At 39.1% G+C, this 20,867-nt stretch overlaps 1 protein-coding gene across 7 annotated transcripts in view; it reads left to right on the top strand.

The window, feature by feature from the left end:
- Window positions 1-20,867, top strand: part of CPQ (carboxypeptidase Q) — a 391,868-nt gene that overhangs the window by 77,119 nt on the left and 293,882 nt on the right. For all 7 annotated transcript variants that reach the window (XR_010377057.1, XR_010377056.1, XM_031439365.2 and 4 more), the window contains exon 2: window positions 16,778-17,231. Coding sequence is in view for 5 of the 7 variants with exons in the window: in XM_031439365.2 (XP_031295225.1) it covers window positions 16,799-17,231 (433 nt within the window). In the remaining 2 variants the exon portion in view is untranslated. The remainder of the gene's footprint in view (window positions 1-16,777; window positions 17,232-20,867) is intronic.

Below are 20,867 nucleotides of genomic sequence, written 5' to 3'. Positions count from 1 at the left end.
TTTTTCTTGTATACTTTAGGAAATTCCAATTTAGGCAGTTGGGGGACTGAGAAGAGTCTCCTTACAGTGTTGGTAGCCCTAAAATACAGCATGGAACCACGTAAATGCCGAGACAAATTGAGAAAGGTTGAGCTTTTTTCATAGAGTTCACTACCTTTGAATTAAATGCATGTTCAGCTTTGGTTCTAGTTGCCAGAGGCTACTTTTTTTTTAAGTCCACAATTTGCTATCCCCACTGAGTATGGAATTCAGTAAAACCAGCCTTTGCACATGCCTTTATTAAAGACTGAACCTCGAAGTGTTTGGAATAAGAGAGAAAAGTAACTAGAAGCAGATTTGCTTCAGTCTGGACTTAGCCGTTTGGCTGACCTCTTTTTGCTGGTTTTCTGGGTTGATTAGACTTTGCTAATTGATGGGGCTTCAGGGGCAATAGCCTAGGCAGAGCCACCCTGCTCTGGACTTGGACTTGGTACAAACATTCCTGGTGGTCAAGTCATGTATTTTCCACTTTGGAAACAGGCCTTGGAACAGGATTACTGGAAGAGCAGCATGGGTTCTATAGTGCAGAAACCATGATGACTTCCAAAGACATGAGCTAAGGTAATTTGGCTCTCCTTATGTTCCCATCCGAAAAGAAAGAACCCACCAAATTCAGAGCACCTTAAACATTTCGAAGTTGTAACAATGAGTGTGAGTAATCGGTGTCCGTGGGACTCCAAGAGTGAAAGCAGGGCTCACCAATGTTTTCTCACTACTCTACAGAAAAGATCCTGGAAAAAACCTACAGTCAGACATAAACATTTCCACCTAACATTCATTTTCAACCAGGGAGTAGCATGTGGCACAATACTGTGCAGTCGCTTGCGTTTAAACACCCTTCTTCACAAGCCCATGACCGCGTCCCACATAACAGCATCAGTACCATTGAGACTATACAGTAGGAGCTTGAAAGTAGGACGTTTTAATCTCCGTAAATTCTCTTTTTCACTTTGCTAATAAGCACCTGACAAAAATAAAATTCCGAGCTGTATTATTCAGAGACAGCATGTAATGGGGGCTCTCATTTCTGGCCCAGCTCCCGTCAAGCACACATAGATCAGGCATTGTATTAGCACTGAGGGACACTGAATGGACAGCCAGTGCCTTCAGTGAGCCTTCAGCCTAGAGATGGAGATTGAGAAACCGGCAATTATCATGCAGAGTGATATGTACCGTGGAGAAAGTACTTGGAACAGAGTAGTCCTGGGACCTATAGAAGGATCACCCAACTCTAACGATCAGGTCAGGCAAGGCTTTTCAAAAATTGAGTCAGAATTACTTCTTCAAAGAGGCAGATGAAAAGCTCCTGCCTCTTAGTCCCCACCTGACAATGAGCAAATCATGTGAGCAAATCACTGATGTTCTCTGAGCCTCTGGTTTGGAAGTAATTATTACTTCCTTGGTGGTTGCTTATGAGAATTAAACCAGATGATGTATATGAAAGCACGTAGCCCAGTCACTTGCTAGGGCCAAGGTCAATACTGGTTTTCTTCCTTCCTTTGTCCTCCCCTCCTGCCTCCACCAAGTGAGGAAGTTGACGTCCTAGCAGACTACGGAGAGGTGATACCTGGAGGATTTCCAGCCATCGTCTCTGTCACTTGGTGTTTATCTTCCTGCTTCCGGTTCATTAGGATCTTTTTCCTCTGATGCTGGTCTGGACCATGCCCATGGACGCGCGAGGGCTTTCCTGTCCTGCCTGTGACACTTCACTAGGGGAAGTGGCCAGCCTGTGAGCGGGTGGTGGTGGCAGAGGGGAGATGGAAAACAACTGTAGCACCGAGGGCTGTGCTGAACAGAACACCAGCGTGGCCCTGTGTGTGGGTGGCGGGCAGACAGCAGCCATCATCTGTGCTGAGCTTGAGAGAAGATGGCCTTAGTGAGAGAGGGGAGAGAAGAGGCCTGGATGCCATGTCTCAGGGGAGGACAAGCAGAGAGGAAAACTGTCTTCAAGTATAACTCGAGTTTACTCTGTATCTATGTATTTTGCAAGTAGTACTTCATTCCTTCTCTTGGCCAGGCCTTAATTGCTATAAAAGTGAATGGTGCAACTGCATTTGGGGGACATTCTGACTGGTAAGCAGGCATTTCTGTCTGGGAAACAATGCCAAGAACCCCACATCGTTCTTGGGCATCTTTACTTCCGCTGCTCTGCGTTTTTGCTTGTTTCTTTGTCTGTGCACTCTTCCCATCTGAAGATGACTCCTTTTTCCAAACCCAAATCACCTTCTCGTATTGCAAATCCACCTAACCTTCAGACTTGTTTTTCTGCACAGCTGTCACAACAAACTTCCCCTCATCTGCTACTAAACGTATCAGACACTGTTGTGCAGGCTGCGAGTTGCCAACTCATTACCCGGGGGCTTTCCAATAGAATCTGATGTTATCCAAAACTTCTCATCTGTTTCAAAGGGTACAATTTCCTGCATCCTCTGGAGGGAAATCAAACGCATTGCATTTAGGAAATAGGCTGATCCTTCACAGATTTAGTAGACCTCTAGGCAATTATGGGGTGATTATTCCCAACTCAGTGTTTCCTCACCTCATTTCCCATAACAATGCCTTGAGTGACCTGACGATGGGCTTTTCATCTTATGAGTCAGATATCGGGAAATAAATCACCAAAATTGATACAAGCTGTGGTACCTCTGGTTTTCTCTGTCCTCCTCCCTAGTGGTTTTTGTCTCTCCCCAGAGGCAGCCAGTTCTCTTTTCCCTTTTTCTTCTGCAGTTTCTATCTGGGATCCATGAATCTTTTTCTTTAAGTCTGTCTTCACCATCCTTTATGTCATACATACACCCAGTCTCCCGATCATTGTGATTATCTGTTATTTTTTAAATTTTTTTTTGCGGGGGAGGTAATTAGGTTTATTTGCAACGAAGGTACCTGGCACTTAACCCAGGGCTTTGTGTATGCTAAGCTTGCACTCTACCACTGAGCTATACCCTCCCCCTGTGATTATCTTTTAAAAAATTACTTTTTGGGTTTAGAAGTTGCCCGTTAAGAAAAACCAGTCAGCTGGTTTCCAATGCCTCTTTATGGTTCTTTTCTCTTCCCTTCTTAGCTCTGGACTGGGATATATTTTTCCCTCACTGTCTTTGTTCCACACTCCAAACTCATCTGTCTCTAAGTGTCTCCCTAATTCCTTTTTTATTTTTTAAAATTACCTTTCCAATTTCCTGCTGTCAGACATCTGCTGTAGCACCTTGCTTTCTCCACTTCCGAGCAGACTTGTTTCACGAACGCTCTTTCTCCCCAGGATGATTTTGCTGGCTGGGGCGCTGATGCAGTGCTGCAAGGGTTTTATTTTACATTGACTGATTAAGCACTTTGAATAATTGTTTTTGCTCCATTACTGTGAATCTATTTGGCTTAACTCTTTCTTTTGCCACCTCTGATTAATGTCTGACCATTGGGACAGAGAGGGATCAGCGCATTCATTTCCCCTGGACACCACTGAGAAGTGCTCTTTTTCTTGTGCGGGAGCCTGAAGCAACAGATGCTGGGAACTCCCGCTGCGGGAGTGGGGAGCACGCACTGTTGTCAAGTGAGTGCGTGTGTGCTCTCAGCCTGCGTTGGCTGATGGTGCTGTGTGGAGACAGCAGAGAGCAAATGTTAGCATTTGGGGAAGAGTGTACCTGCAGATCAGATTTTAAAACTGAATGGTGAGTCTCTGTTGAGTTAACAGTGTATCACTGGATGGTATTTTCTTTTGAAGCTCATGAAACTTAACAGCTGTTTCGTGAAGCAGCATTTTCCTACATGTCTGTTTGACAGGTTTAATAGCAAATTTTGCAGTAAGCAACTTGCTGAACAGGCCTCCCTGGCTTGGGCTGTAATAAGAACTGTGCTTGCAACCAGGTTCAGTGAGGGTCTTTCTGCTTTTGTGTTTATGAAATGGGGGAGTCTGGCTAAAGTGAGGGAAACTGAAAGGCATGTTCCAAAGGAAATTACTAATACCTCCACCAGAGTGTTCCTTGGAACTGTTTATTAACCAGTTCAGGGGAAGAAGATACATGGCGGAAACATGCTGTTTAGCCATAAAAACACATTAGTACAGTCAACTTACTGTAACCCTATATTGGCAAATGGTAATTAAATCTATATATCTCTAGTTTTATAGTTTTCTGCAGCTGAATCTCTGGAAGACTTCTGCACTTTGTCTGATTCAGGGAAGGCCATATTGTCTCCCTGGACGCTGGAAGAGGCTGCTGTGCCTCGTAATAGCTTTTCAATATCACCAGATTGAAGACAAATGCTTCACTTGTTTTACTGACAGAAATAAAGCACTTCCTAGTATTACTCTTACGTTGGGGGTCCAAGTTCTAGAAAACTAAGACTTAACAAGACTACAATCCCATGTCCTTTTATCCCTTTTTCAGTTCTCTCAGATCATAGGACCTCAGAATTGCTTATGTCTAGGGATAACCACTTTGTATTTGGCCCCAAAGGGTATAAAATGCATTCTTCATGATTTATCCCTGTTTTTACTGACTGTATGTGCTTGGTATGTCTGCTGACTGCAGATGTGTGCATGTGTGGCAGAATCACAGATCATGGACCCCTGTTCTCAAGGGCATCCACCTTCATGGGCAGCCCAGCATCCTTAGTTAACAAAGGGACCAAGAGCTGTCTCATGTGCTCTTTGAGTTTCAGTACAGATTTTGCAAGCCAAGAATACAAAGTTTGTCCTAGAGTTCATGGTTGTTTTCATTTATTGGACTCTTAATCATGTTGTTTCACTTAAGTAGCATGTAAGGGAGCTTTATATTTACTCCTTCCAGTCCCATCATGATGTAGGTCAAAAGTCAGTTCACATTCGGCTGTATGACAAAGATGCCTACTTTTGAACGATAGGAATTTAGGCTTCGTTGTTTTATACACTTAAGAAACTTGAAAAAGATAAAGAAATCTGGAAAAGGAATTAGTGAAGTCAGTACAATTAATTTTCTTAAAATTACTCAAAAACTCTCACTGGTAAACAGTAAACTGTCAGGGACACAAAATGAGTCAGCCCTCTGGCTCATGCCGGTGGTGTGAGGAGGGATAAGAGAGAAAAGGTCACTTGACATTTGTAGAGTGGGGCCATGAGTATTCAGTGTGGCCAGTGAGAGGAGAAGGGTCTACCGGTAGACCTTTTTCAGCAGGTTGTCACTCCCACCCCTCCCAGCTCAGAGCTCCTCGGGCTCCCTCCGCAAACCAGACTGCCAGTCAGCGTACCGTTTGCCCTGCTCTCGTTCCCTCACTAAGCTGCTGCTACTGTACTAACTTCCAGGAGAAAGAGGACTAGCATGCACTGGTTTCTTTGCCCAGCTGTTAGGATTTATCACTCTTCCTTCGATCCTCCTCCCCTGGTTTTACAATGCCCGACCTTGTTCAGGATAACATGTGCAGTGGCAGAGACGTTTAATGAAGCCTGCTTATTGTGCTCTTGGGAAAAATAGTGGTGAAGGTATTGGATGAATGGTGAAGCAGGAGAATCCTAGTCCAAGATGGTAAGAGGGGGGACCTGGGACACTCTTCTCTTTATCGTGGAGTCTGATTCTAACAAGGAGGATCTGTTCTGGTTCACTCCTGTGTGTTTATTTCAGAAATATAATGCACTTTAAAAAAGAGTCCAGTCAGTAGGGCTTTTTCTTTTTTCTTTTTAACTTCTTACTTTGAAATAATTATAGACTTACAGGATGTTTCAAAAATAACACAGAGAAATCCTATGGTATCCTTTGCCCAGCTTCCCCCAATGGTAACATCTATATGACTATAGTATATCAAAACTAGGAGGTTGTCAGTCTACAGACTTTATTCATATTTCACCAGTTTTTACTAAATGTTTTGAATCCTGTGGTTTTCTTTTCTTCTTTTTTTTAGGAGGGAGGTAGTTAGGTTTACTTATTTATTTTTAGAGGAGGTCCTGGGGATTGAACCCAGGACCTTGTACATGCTAAGCATGTGCTCTACCACTTGAGCTACACCCTCCCCACTGTGGTGGTGGTGTTGTTTTTAATAGCAAATAGAGTTGAAGGAGCAGTGGGATAAATGTTCTTCCCTGGTCTCTTCCTTTCTTTCTGTCTTGCCCTCTTGTCCCCTATCATGTGAAAGAAGATATTAGAAAGTGTATATTAACAGATACAATCTAAGCACTTACTCTGAAAAACAGTAAACTAGGTGCCAAGGAGGAATGAGTGCGTATAAAAAGAAATCTCCCTGTATCTGGCAATTATGTGCTTATTCAGAAAGTTTCAGCTCAAGACAGTAAATATTTACTAAGCACATGAAATGTATTCAGCACTTTCCTGTGAATTATAAAAAGAGAAGAGCTGCTCTTCAGCCCGGAATGTACATTCACTCCTCCTCCCCAACCCAAATGCCTGTTAGCTCTGAGAGTCTCCAAACTAATCAGGTGTCACCTCTTTTATTTCCTTCCTGTGTTCATTGAGTGCCTCCTAAATGCCAGATGAATGCTAGATGCTAGAGATTTAAAAGATAGATTCTGTGCAGTCCTTGCCCACACTGAGTCCACAGTTTAGTGGGAGAGATGGACATTCTGAATATAAACATTTTGAAGAAAGATAACCACTGCAGGAAATAGAATGTATGAGAGAAAAAGAGGTTGGAAACAGATCAGTTAGAAGGCTCCTGTGGTCGTTCAAGTGGACGTAATGGCCAGAAACCAAAGAGGGGACAAAGATTGAGAGGGGAAAGATGGATTTGAGGGCTTTTTGGGCGTTAAGTTTGATAGCACTTAGTGATTAAGGGCTGAAGGGATTAAAAGAGAGGGAGATGTCCTGAACAGTGTGGATGATGAGGTGGTAGAAATGCTGTGCATCGAAGTGGGAGTTCAGAGAGAAGAGCAGCCTCTGGAGGAAAGTCATGAGAAGGGTTTGGGCAGTTGAGTTAGAGGTGCCTGTGGGCAACGAAACTAAGAAAGCTTGACATGTAGATGAGCTCACGCTGTAGATGGTAAATGAAGCCTCGGAGTGAGCGACCTTGAACATTTAGTGGGAGAAGAAGGTCAAAGAGAGAGCCCTAATAATAAATAATAATAAACTTTAAAGAATTGATGGAGAAAAAGAGTGCCTACAAAAGAGATTGGGAAGGAGAGCAGAGATACAGGAAGAAGAGTGGAAAAGGAGAGGCTGTCCGCAATGTTAAGTGTTTCAGATGTTAAGTGTGACAGGAATTGAAATGTTTTTATTTGATTAGGAACAAGAGAATCCTTTATGACCTTTGTGAGTTCAGTTTCAGTTGGCTGGTAGGAGGAGACAAAATGGTATAAAGTGATTTATTCAAGTGCTAATATGGAGTGTAAAGAAAAGTGTGATTGATATTAAATATTGAAGAAAATCTGTAATAGAATGTTAGAGCTGGACTGCAAGCATTTGTTTTACACATAAAGAGAGACTTCAAATCGATTGTTCAAGGTCACACATCTAAAGAAGAATAGCCAGGATCAAGTCCCAGGAGTCCAAGGAGTCTCTTGACTCCTTTTATTAAAGAAAGTTGTGATTATGCTGTAGTTTAAAGGAGCAAACTAATGTCTATTGCAGAAAAAGCAGTCATTAAAGTGATGAATCAGAGTCGTGTGCTTCTGTTGTGAAATATAACTACTTGTTTGATGAATTTATTCATTTATTCTATGAATATTTATTGACGGGTATTGTGCTATTTGCTTAGTATACAAAACAAATAAAACACGTTTCTTTCAGAGAACATTCTTGGTGAGTTTTATAAAAGTAAAATATTACCACTATTAAATGATGCATAGTCCAACAGGGTGACGTATACTAAGACACGTAGCATACAGTGTGCTCTTATAAAGGCAGAACGTGGTTCTGCTTTGGGAGCTGGAGACTGATGAGCTGGATCTTGCGCCGTGATCTTGACTTCTTAAAATGGAGAAAGGTTGAAAGAACATTTTGGCAGTGGGAACACATCAGCAAAATCAGAGAAGTGTAAAGCATGCTCTGTAATTTCAAGGAATGGTAAATGCCCATTTGGGCTGCAACATTAGGGTGGGGGAACCAGAGGGAACAATTGTGAGGAAAGCCACATCCAGAACACGGAACAGGAAACAAAGGGCAGCAGATGCTTTAAGTCAATTGTTCAGTTTGGATCCTAGATAAATCTGGTGGCAACAGTGAACATAGATTGGAAAGGGACCTGAGTTTAAGGCAGAGACATGTGTAAGGAAGTGTTTCAAATGAAGGATAATGAGATTCTGAGCTAGGGAAGTGATTCTAAGTGTGGAGAGGAGAGAAATGAGTCAAGAAAGAATCTGAAGGTGGAATTACAAGCAGGACTTACCAACTGTTCACCTGTCTCCCTGAGAGAATCCAATAACACACTGCAGTTTCTAACTTACTGACTAGGGTGAGGAACAAGAGAGGTTTATAAGGGAAGACTCTGAGTTTGGTGTTGGATATTTAGAATTTAGGTGCAGTGGGAAGTCTAGGTAGACCATATGGCCACATCCTAAGCCTTGCTTATGGTATTAATTAGTATAAATAATATATTAATTAATAAATAATATATAATTAATCCATATAAATGGATCCCCAAGAAGCCCTAAAAGTATTATAGCAGTTGAAAATGTATTCACAGTTATAAGGAACAGAAAATCCAACTAACAGTGGCTGTGACAAATCGAGTTTATTTTTCTCGCTTAACAGACGAGTTGGTGGTTCTGGTATTGGTTTAGCTGCTCAGTGATGTCAGGACCCATACTCTTGGACTTGCCCTCATGGTTACAAAGTAGCTGATGGAGCTCTAGAATTGTGGTCATTTCCTTATCAGCTGCTTCTGTTTGGGTATCTTTGAGTAGATCTGGGTCATAAGGCCTCTTCTGGCTGGAAGGTAGACCGAAAGAGTTAGGAAGAGAATTGTTGAATTCACTGAAATCACTAACTCTCCATCCTATTAGATGCAATGCCTCACATCAGAGATAATCTGCTTCTGCAAATTTTCAAATAAATCAGTGTGCTATCCTAATTGTAATATAAAGGAGACATTAAAGGAAAGTAATTTATAATAAAGTACTTCAAAATGTACATTCCCAGGCATGACTGCACTGGATGACATAATGAAGTAGTGAGATGTTTGCATGGTCAATATGACAGCAACAAATGCAGACAGGCCCAAGGGTGTGGTGATGCTGTTTCCAGTACCAGAAGCAGCCTAGTCATTAGCATTTCGCTGAAACGATGTGAGGTGGGAAGCCCCATAAAAAGACCAGCAGGACCCCTAGGCAGGGCCACTACTCTCCTGCCAGCACCACCCAGTTTCCTGGCCCAGAGGCTCTATCTCACTTTTTGCCTCTGAAATGGCTTACTTACCCCTAAAATTCTATTGGTTCCCTGAGCTCACTCCTGCTTGGTTATTTCCTTCACTCGTGATTGGTTATTTCCTTCACTCCTGATTGGTCCATTTCCCTAACTTCTGATTGGTCCATTTGTAGTACTTCATTTGCATGGAGCTCACTCCTGATTGGTTATTTATCTCCCTCCTGATTGGTCATTTCTCTCCCTCCTGATTGGTCCATTTCTACAAAGCTTGTTCCTAATTAGTCAACTTTTGTTATACCTTATTTGCATATGATGTTGCAAAGTGTAAACTGACAGCCTATAAAAGCCTGTGTAAACCTGCAGACGGGGTCCAGAGGTTGGAGTGTTAACTCCTCTGGGCCTGCTGGTATAATAAACCTGAGTTCTCCAACTCTGCCAGTGCTGCTTGGTCTCTCACCTGAATCTAGGTTGCTGTCACAACTGAGCTGTAACACGTTTTTCTGCAACAGATGAACAGCTTCTGGCAAAGTTCTGAACAAAACACAGCATAGTCCTCCCTTGATATACATGGTAGTTGCTTCTTGGAAGAGTCAACTTGCATTAAAACTGCACAAAAACTGTTTTTATATACACACACACACACACACACACACACACACACACACACACACACACACACAATAGAGTTGGGGGTCAAGGCTCAGAGAATAGGTTTTTTACATTAAAAAGAATCCGTGTGGAATATAGGAGAGTTCTTGGCAGACAGGATTGTCCCCCACATAACTGTGTCTGGTGTCTCTGGCCCTGCCAACTCATTAGTGGTAGGATCCCTACACCCTCATGACAATCAAAAATGCTCCCCTGACTACATATTCAAAAAACTCCTAGGGCTATGACCATCCATATTAAGAAAACTGGCCTAGATTAATGGGACTGGGCACTTTGCACTCCAAACAAAACTGACGTTTGGTTAGCAAGAAAAGGGAGGGATGGATATTAAATAAGTAATTATCAGTGCCTGCTAACAGTAGGATCCAAGTCTTGCTTATTTTTATATCATCTCCAAATTCTTGCACTGTTTCTGGAATATTGTAAGTTCTCAATGAACTTTCTTGAATGGCTGAATGAATGATTGGAATATAAGCTATGGAAAGTTCTACTAAGGCCCATGATTGTTTGAACTTTGAAATTAACAAAGGAAAGAATCTTCCTTTAGGTGGTTGAAGGGCTAATTACTGTAAATCTAGGAGGGTTAGCAGGAGTCCAGAAGTGAACTTCGGTGGGCCAGGGTCTGTGCTAGGATTCGGCATTTCTGGTCATTGTATCTGCTACACGCCCTAGGCTGAAGACGAAGAGTTAAGTTTATATCCCCGAATCCTGTTCAGCAATGGAAGGTTTAGGGGAGATATTTAAAGCTTTCATGTAAGTAGTATATTCAGTCTTTAGAAGAAAAAATGACAATAAAAAAATCAATAAAAGTCTCAGTGCCTAAATCTTACTCACTCTGTGTTTTAGCACATTCTCTTTTTTTCATTGTGTCCTTTTCCACTTAGTCTATTCATCCTGGCATTTCTATCACAGCCTGAGACATTTTCAAACAATAATATTTTAGGAAAAATATTTAGAAGTAGAAGCAAAAGGTTTTGTTTAGTTTTCTCAAAATGTAAACCTATTATTAGAATTTAATTCACAGTAGAAGAAAAGTTGGTTTTGCTCAAGTTTCCTTCCAAATTTAAGTGGAAAAGAATGAAAGTGGCATTTCAGTTTTATCTCTTTTTGTGAGAAAGATAATCTGTAACTATGGATTGTGAAGACAATATATGAAAAGCAGTCTTTTTTCAAATGGCTCTCTAAAGTTTCCTTTGAATATATAACTTTCTGAATTCAAAGGCATGATACAACATAAGTTTTAAAAATAGTTGTTCAAGATTTTGAAGAGTATAACAGTTAATATTTCATAGTTTGAATTCTAGTGAAGGAACAATGACCTCAACCTTTAGTGTATAAAAATGAAGAATATTTAAAAAAATGTTTTGCAGTTTAAATTTAGATATTTCAGGCATCCTATAATTAATTGCTCGACAGTGTGCTACTTTTTTTTTTTTTTTTGGTCAATTGGATTATTAGCATTTTGGAAATCTTGAATGAATAAAGCCTTGAGTGTCTTTGTAAATGAACTGTTTGACTGATGCGTCTTTTGTAAGTATGGGTTACTTTTCCTTCTGTGAAAATGCTAGGGAATAACGATATAGGTAATAAGTAGTGGCTTGTTTGGGGATTTTAAGGGACCTCACATACTTTCCGTGTCCTGATGTGGAATCTGGGTGGATTCTTCGTGCTAAGGAGACGGGTGATATTGAAGATCAGGAAGAAAACTACCTCTCCGTCCCTCCTCTGTTCCTTCCTTCTTTCCTTTTCTGGCTGCAGGACGAATGGGAGCTGTTCATTATGTCCCCTGTTACAGCGCCCTGGGCGGGGGTGTTTCTGTTTCATATACGTCGAAGCGTCACACAGTAGACCTTTTTAGTCAGACCTTGGGGAATAATTCCTATGACCGCAGCATCTTCCACCGTTTCCCCCTGCTTGTCACCCAGCTCCTTGCCGTCTTCTCTGCGGCGCGTGTTTTGTGAGGCCCCTCTGTCTCTGGACGGTTGGTTTCTTCCGCTGGGTTGCGTGTTCCTCATTGCCGCCCCCACCTCCCTCACATGCCCCTGGGGGCACGCCTGCCAATCCCCTCCTCCACTCTGTTTCACAGCACCTGGTAACTGCCTCAGGTGCAGGGGTTCACGTTGTTTGTCTCTCCATTATACTTGGTAGTTCTTTGAAGGTGTGGATATTACCGTATACATTTGTGTCTTCGGTGCTTAGTAAGTGAGGTGCTTAATAAATTTTTGTTAAATGACTGGAGAAATGAAGTTATGACCCCAAACAAAACACCATTTACAATTATAAAGGGGAAATGTTTGAGATGAGTAATACTGTTTGTCTTTGTGGATCACCATAAAATTATTTGTTCCCTTTGCACACTATAGAAGAATTCTCTTATGGCTTGACTTGCTTAATATCATTTGACTGAAATGACTGCAGAGGGACATTTCTACTTCTGAGCTAGGGCAGATTAACAGGTTTTCAGATCAGCAAACCCTCCTGGTGATCCCATAGGAAACTTTACTTAGGTCAGTGTGGTGCCAAGGTTTTGTGTTTGATGTAAGAATTCAGCTCCAGTGACTGTATCATTCACGATTTTATCTAGTCCTCTCTTTTTCTTAGGTAAACTATTTACATGTTTATCACCTACTGTGTAAAACTGTACATGTTGATTTTTCTAAAATTAGCTCTGAGCTACTAGGGCTATCCTATCCCCTGGTACTAGTGTGAAAAGATTTGGTGAGTAAATCTGTATTTATGTTATCCAAACCCTTCTCATCTTATACACCAAAATATTTCTCCTTTTGGCCTATGTCTTTTCACACTGAGGAGGGTGAATGTTTTAGTTCTTTCATGCAGATAAACTGGTGGTGATCACGGTTCTCATTTGGATTGACTTCAGGTCTAGAATGAAGTTTTTTGTTGTATGGTGACCCTAACCCTGTGAATTAGGAGAGAATTTCTTCAAATTGTCCTTGATTATTGGCTTTTTGTTTTTAGTGTTACTTTGTCTGTATATTTCACTATTATAATATTTATTATAATCCTCTGTTTCTTGATAGGAATATACAAATTGTGTGTCAGATTGTAGTCTCTGTGTTTTTAAATTACATATTATATCTTAAGTTTTTTTCTTAAGTGATACAGCAGTATCTTGTTCCATTTTTGTTACCTCTCCAAATGTAGACTGTTAGTAATAATTATTATTTTCTACTAGTTATTAATGAAAACATCTTAGTTGGGCTAGGGTACCTTTCTAAAAACAATAATAATAAAAGATTCTTGTAGTGCTCTGTTAGAGAGGTATATAATTATGCATTCTAGCCAAGAATTACATCAGTTATTTTCAGATTATGTTCCAGGGAAAACCAGGTTTAGAGTCAACTAACATATATTTAGTGTTTACTTATGTCAAGTGTTCTAGGTAATTTCTCATGTAATTCATTGTTTTGTGCCTTCAATCTTAGTAAACTTTATACTCAAGAGAAAAACTGATCCGTCAAAAGGTAACAAGCCATCCCATTTTAAATTAGCCTACTTTTAAAAATAAGCATTTATTGCATTTGTGGGATTTGAAGGAACAGTGTAGTTAAGGTACTTAGAACAATACTCCCAGATACCAGTTTTGGTTTTAAAGTAATTATATCATTTTTTAGTGTCAAAATTAATTTAACTGACCATGTTAAGAACCGTTAAGTATTATTATCAAAATGGTGCGTTGTATGTTAATTCAGCTGACATATAAGCAGAAAGGTGTAAAAATGATAGACTCAGGCACTGTTATTTCCTGAATTTCTCTTTTAACCAGGATGTGACCTGCAGATAATGTTCTGGTGGCCCTCTGCGAGGGGTACCCTTCACTCTTTTCTGCCTGTGGGGCCATTGCTTGAGACTGTCTTGAAATGTCATGTATCCTCTGTAGCTTTTCATGATGTCCTTTGTTCTTCTCTTTGTTCCAGTGCTACTCTATGCAGAGTCTATCAGCACATATATTTATTGTAGGTATTTGCCTCTCAGGCTGCATTTGGATATCCTTCATTGAATTTCTACCATACGCAAATGCACATAGTTTCCTATAAGAAAACCATCCTTAATCCTTCAGGAAGTATGCGTTACTTGGTCCGCTTACCTGGTTGATTGTAGTTGCTGGTTTGTCTGCTGCCTGGGTATCATTGCAAGACAGGCCTTGATTAACCTTCTACCGAACAAGGGTATGGACTAGGGATCCCTAAGATCTCCCGTATCCCCACAGTTGTCATTATAGGATTCTAATCCATCACAAGAAATATATTGTGAAATCGTTAACTAGTGTTTGCATAATGCTTAGAGAATTTTTAATGAGAAGTAGGTACTTGAGGTTAGTGTTAATTAATAGATGGCTTATTAACCTTTCTTTTTCTTTTTTCACCCCAACAACACACTGGAAAAATGTACTTTCAAGAGTAAATTGAAATCTGGTGAAATATTTTGATTGCTTCATAGAATTTAGCTTTCAAAAACAAGCATCAGTATAGTTACTGTAGAAACGAAAACCCTATGCATATAAATAGAGTTGACCCTTGAACAAGGAGGGGTATTGGTTCCAAGACCCCCTGCAGATGCTACAGTCTCATAGTTGGCCCTCCATATCCGTGGTTCCATAGCCATGGATTCAGCTAACCGCGGACCTTATAGTGCTGTAGGATTTATGGGGAAAAAATCTGCATAGAAGTGGACCTGGGCAGTTCAAACCCATATTGTTCAAGGGTCAGCTGTAGTTACAATAAAACAGAAAGCAGCAGCGATGTATAGTTTTCATAATTTTTCAAAATATTTAAAATACTGCCAGTTTTTATTCCTATGCTTTCTTTGTGAAGAAGGGAAGACATGTATTGCTCCTAGTCGGGGAAAGCTAAGACCTAGAGAGATTAAAGGCTTATTCATTCCTCCATAGAAAGATATTGAGTGCATATAGGCACAGTGATGAGTAATTTATCCTACTTGACTTTGAGAGCAGGAGAGACAGATTTATAAACAAATACATTAGTTGATAATATAGTTAATTATGGTAGAAGCACAGAAAGTGGTGCACGTAACTCTGCGGTGTTGTGTGGTGAGGCTCCACAGAAGAGGCGATTTTTAACGCATTCTCATTAAAGAAGGAATGGAGACCTTTGCCAGAAGGGGAGTAGGATGAAGAGAAGGGCCCTGCAATAAAAGAGAATGAACAAATGTAGAGACCTAGAGTTAGGAAAGGGCCTGGGTATTTGAAGAACAGGGTCAAGTTCAATGCAGCTAGAACATTACTGTCCAATATAAATGTAAATATGTAAGTTAAAAATTTCTAGTAGCCACATTAAAAAATAAAAAGAAATAGGTGAGTTTAATAATAATATATTTTATTTAATCCAATATGTCTGAAATATTTATGTTGTTGTTTTCATACTTAAGTGTGAAGCATTTGATTTTAAAGATCAAAGCAGGTATATATTTTATAAGTACAAAACATCTCAGTTAAGACTAGCCACATTTCAATGCTCAGTTTCTAGAAACTTAGGGGTGTATGTTTGTATGCACATGAGAGAGAGAAAATGAGAGTAAGAAATGTGTGCTCTATAGAGGGGGAGGTGGAGAGATGAGGTCGAAATGTTTGTTGGAACCATATTTTGAAAGACCTTAAATGCTGCCTGAATTTGGAATTTATCCTTATAATGTAGTAGTTTATATCTGTGCTTTTAAAATTATTTGTAGTGAAAGGCCAGTTTTCTAAATTTAGGGTTTGTTGCAGACTGAGAATTTTGCATAAATATAACAGCAGTGAATTAGAAACATAAAATAAGAGGTCTACAAAGAGAAGCACCATTTTTTTGTCATTAGATTTGACAAATGTACAGTTATTCTGTCAGTTACTTATAAAGGTATCTAAGCCAGTGCTATGCAGTAGAACTTTCTATGATGACAGAAGTGTTCTGTCTGTGCTGTGCAAGACAGTAGCCATTAGCCACATGTGGCTATTAAGCATTTGAAATGCAGCTAATATGACTGAGAAACTGCATATTTATTTTAATTTCAATTGAAATAACCACAGTAGACTATTGGCACAGCACTGGCTATGTTTACTCTTAATCTTTGTATTCATCTTTGTATTTATCTTTTGTGAACTAGTGAAAAGCAGTGTGGACTGCCATTGGTACACAAACCATACTCTGAGAAGCACTGTTTACGGGTGGCCTCGAGAGCTGGAAAGCCTTTGGTGTCCTTGGCAAGTTACTTAATCTCTCATTACCCCAGGATCCTCAATTCTAAAACCGAGGAAACGATCTCATAGAGTTGCTGTGAGGATTAAATGTGGAGGGGATGGGATTAGGGAGAGCACCAATAACAGATGATGTCTGAAAGAGCCTCAGAGAATGAGTTCAATAGGCAAAGAGGAGAGAGCCTATGATGTAGAAGGAACTCTGAAACCCATTTGGAGCGTACCCTATTTAGAGGAAGGGGTAGCAACTAACTGCCCAAGCCCTGTCACTGCTACCACTATTTCTTCCTCTCTTTCCTAGTTATCTTCTTATTTTAATCTTTTAGCATATATTAAACTGGATTGCTAAGTAACATGTGATTCTGTGGTTTTAATAAATGCTACCTTATCAATAAGGCAATCAATCATTGCCTCTTTAATTCTTCATTCCTGATGCCTGAATTTAATGATGCAAATTGAGCAACAGTTGAGAAGGGAAGGGGAATCCTGTTTGAAAAGCAGTCCCTGGGTTATGGGCAGATAGCTGTGAAATTTTTTTCCCCTAAAGCATATTTCTTACTTACATATATTATTTTAGGAAGAGAACCAACTGGAAAAAATGAAGTTCCTTCTCTTCATATTCGTTGGTGTCGTTCACCTTTTATCCTTGAACTCTGGGAAAGCTATATATAAGAATGATATCTGTCAGAGGACTTTTCAAGAAATAAAAGAAGAAATTGCCTGTTATGGAGATGTTGCTAAAGCAATCATCAACCTTGCTGTTTATGGTAAAGCCCAGAACAGATCCTATGAGCGATTGGCACTTCTGGTTGATACTGTTGGACCCAGACCAAGTGGCTCCAAGAGCCTAGAAAAAGCCATCCAAATCATGCACCAAAACCTGCAGGAAGATGGGCTGGAGAATGTCCACCTGGAGCCTGTCAAAATACCCCACTGGGAAAGGGGAGAAGAATCTGCTGTGATGCTGGAGCCGAGAATTCACAAGATGGCTATTTTGGGCCTTGGCAGCAGCATTGGGACACCCCCAGAAGGTAATGTTTGTCTTTTCAAGTCAATTTGCTATGTTCTTTATAAAACTAATGCCATGTGACATAACTGATTATAGGGTGCATGATTCACATTATAATTTGGGTGATAAAAAGGAAGATATAATCATTTCCCATTCCATTGGCTTAATGAGTTCTTTACTCTTATATTCCTTTTTCTTCCTTTTTTCCTCTCTCTTTTCTGAAAGAAGGCTGTACAGTGTCACTTCTTGAAATGAAGAATCTACAGCTATTGGTCCATGAGACTTCTGAGCCCTGTCACTTAATAATTTCTGTCTAGTATAACATTAGTATCATCCTGTAGAAAATAGAGATATATGTGTACATAGGAAACAAAAACTATGACTTCTTCCAAGGGGCCTCAATGTACAGAATTTCTTAGAATTAATAGGGAACAAAGCCTTGTACACTGAATTGATTTAAGTTAATTATTTTTATAGAACCTGAGGCCTCTAATGCAAGGAGTTATCCAGGGTGGAGTTGTTTCTACTTATCAGCACTCTGGCTCAGCTTCATCAGATGGTGTAAGTGCTTACTTAGATCAGAGATTTACAACCGGTCAACAGTGAGCTGTGAGTCGGTGCTGGACTATTCATGAACTCTTTTCCCTTGGCAAAGGAACTACAGTTGACCCTTGAACAAGAAAAGGGATGGGGCACCAACCCTCCATACAGCTGAAAATCTGCATAGAACTTATAGTCAATCCTCCATATATACAGTTTGGTTCTTCTATACCTGTAAGCTTCTGTATCTGCAGATTCAACCAACTGTGGACTGTGTAGTACTGTTGTATTTACTATTAAAAAAACCCACATGTAAGTGGACCTGCGCAGTTAACCTGCATTGTTCAAGGGTCAACTGTAGTTTATAAAAAATACCAGTGACCCTCTCTAAAAAGTTTATAGAAATTTTTGACCTTCTCTGATGCCAAGATAAACACCCAGCAGAGGAGAAGATAGTAAGCTTTTGAGAAACATCTTTATTGAGATATAATTCATGTACCCTAATGTTCACCCATTTAAAACATACAATTCTGAAGTTTTTAACATAGTCACAGAATTGTGCAACTACCACCAAAATCTACATTTCATCACCCCAAAAAGAAATTTTATACTTTTTAGCAGTTACTCTCCATCCCTTTCCTGCCACCCTCCTAAGCCTTAGGCAACCACTTATTTGCTTTCTGTCTTTATGGATTTACCTATCCTGGATATTTCATGTGAATTAAATGATAATACACTGTGTTATGGTCTGTGACTGGCTTCTTTCATGTAGCATAATGTTTTTTAGGTTCATCCATGTTGTAGCATGTATCAGTACTTAATTTGTTTTGATTGTTGAATAACTTTCCGTTTTATGGATATACCACATTTTATTTATCCATTAATCAGTTGTTGGACATTATTTACCTATCTGTTGGCTATTATGAATATTGTTGCTATAAACATTTATGCATAAATTTTTGTATATACATGTATTTTCATTTCTTTTGGGTATATACCAAAGAGTAGATTGCTTGATTATACAATAATCCTGTATTTAACTTTTGGAGGAACTGCCAAACTGTTTCCAAAGTGACTGAGCCATTTTACATTTTCACTGATAAATTCTAAGTTTTACACATACTTGTCAACAGTTGTTACAGGTCTTTTTGGTTATAGCTGTCTTAGTGGGTATGAAGTGATACTCATTTTGGTTTTCATTTCCATTTCTCTAATGACTAAAGATGTTTAGCACACTTTCATGTTCTTATTTGCTGTTTGTATATCTTCCTTGGAGAAATACATATTCAAATTCTTCGCCCAATTTTTAATTGTGGTATTTGAATTTTTATTCTTTAATTGTAAAAGCTCTTCATGTGTTCTGGATGTAAGTCTCTTATCCTTGTGATTTAATATTTGATATAGAAAAGTCTTTAATTTTGATTTAGCACAGTTTATCTAATTTTTTTCTGTTGTTTGTGCTTTTTATGTTATATATCTAAAAATCATTGCCTAAACCAATTTCACAAAGATTTATTCCTGTATTTTCTTCTGAGAGTTTGATAATTTTAACTCTTAAATTTAGGTCTGTAAGATAATTTTAGTTGTGAGGTAGGAGTCCAACTTTGTTCTTTTGCTGTGATCATTTAGCAGTCTCAGCATCATCTGTTGAAAAGACTATTCTTTCCCCACTGAGTTAGGTGTATTTCGTTAATTGATTTTCAGATGTTAAACCAACTTTGCATTCCTGGGATAAATCCCACTTGGATATAGTGGATAATCTTTTTATATGTTACTGTTACTGAGTTCAGTTTGCTAGTATATTGTTGAACAATTTTACATGCATATTCATAAGGGTTATTGGTCTGTAGTTCGTGTGTGTGTGTGTGTGTGTGTGTGTGTCTTTGTCTTTGTCTGGTTTGATATCAGGGTAATTCTGTCCTAAAAGAATAAATTGAAAAGTATTATCCTGAATTCTATTTTTTGGAAGAGTTTGTGAAAGATTGGTATTAAATTTTTGTTGAATTCAACAGTGAAGCCATCTGGTTCTGGAAATTTCTTTGTGGGAAGATTGTTCATTATTACTTCAATATTTTTCCTTCTTATAGATCTCTTCAGATTTTCAATTTTTTGAGTCAGTTTTAGTAGTTTGTGTCTTTCTAGGGACTTACTTTTATATAGATTATGGAATGTTTTTGGCATACAGTTATTGATAGTATTCACTTATAGTTGTTTTTATTTTTGTGAGGCTAGGGATCCAAATTACTGTTCAGTGTCATTTGCTTTCTGCCTGAAGAACTCTTGTTAGTTCTTTGTTGTTTGTTTGTTTTTCAAAGCGAGTCTGCTAGCAGAAAATACTTTTAAGCTTTCATCCATCTTTATTTCTTCAATTAATCTTCATTTGTGAAACACAGTTTTACTGGATATAAGATTTTTGATTCACAGTTTTTTTTTTATTTCAACACTTTGAATTTGTCATTCCATTGTCCCCTGACCTCCATGGTCTCTGATGAGAAGGCAGCTGTTAACATTATTGGAATTCCCTTGTACAGGCATACCTTGGAAATAGTGTGGTTCAGTTCCAGACCATTGCAATAAAGTGAATATTGCAATAAAGTGAGTCACATGAATTTTTTTGGTTTCCCAGTGCCTATAAAAGTTATATTTACAGTATAATGTAGTCTGTTAAATGTGCAATATCAGTATGTCTAAAAAAACAATGTACATACCTTAATCAAAAAATAATGCTGTTGGAAAAATGATGCCAAAAGACATGCTTGACTCAAGATTGCCACAAGCCTTCAATTTGTAAAAAATGCAGTATCAGCAAAGCACAATAAAAAAGGAATGCCTGTTATGTGACAAGTCATTTTGCTCTTACTGATTTCAAGATTTTTTTAATCTTTATTTTTGGTTTTCAACATTTTGATTTTCATGTATCTAGATGGGGATCTCTTTGCTTTTATCTTGCTTAAAGGTTGTTGAGCTTTAAGTGTAGATAAATGTTTTTCATCAGTTTGGGAAGTTTCACCTATGTTTTTCTATGAATATATTTTCTACCCCTTTTTTGCTCTCTTCTCCTTCTGATACTTCCATTATGAGTATGTTGGTGCACTTAATGGTGTCCCACAGTTCTCTG

This window comes from Camelus dromedarius, chromosome 20 (genome assembly GCF_036321535.1).
Source record: "Camelus dromedarius isolate mCamDro1 chromosome 20, mCamDro1.pat, whole genome shotgun sequence".
Classification (NCBI taxonomy): Eukaryota; Metazoa; Chordata; class Mammalia; order Artiodactyla; family Camelidae; genus Camelus; species Camelus dromedarius.
The sequence above is the reverse complement of the archived record's forward strand: the minus strand, read 5'-3'. Positions and strand labels throughout refer to the sequence as shown.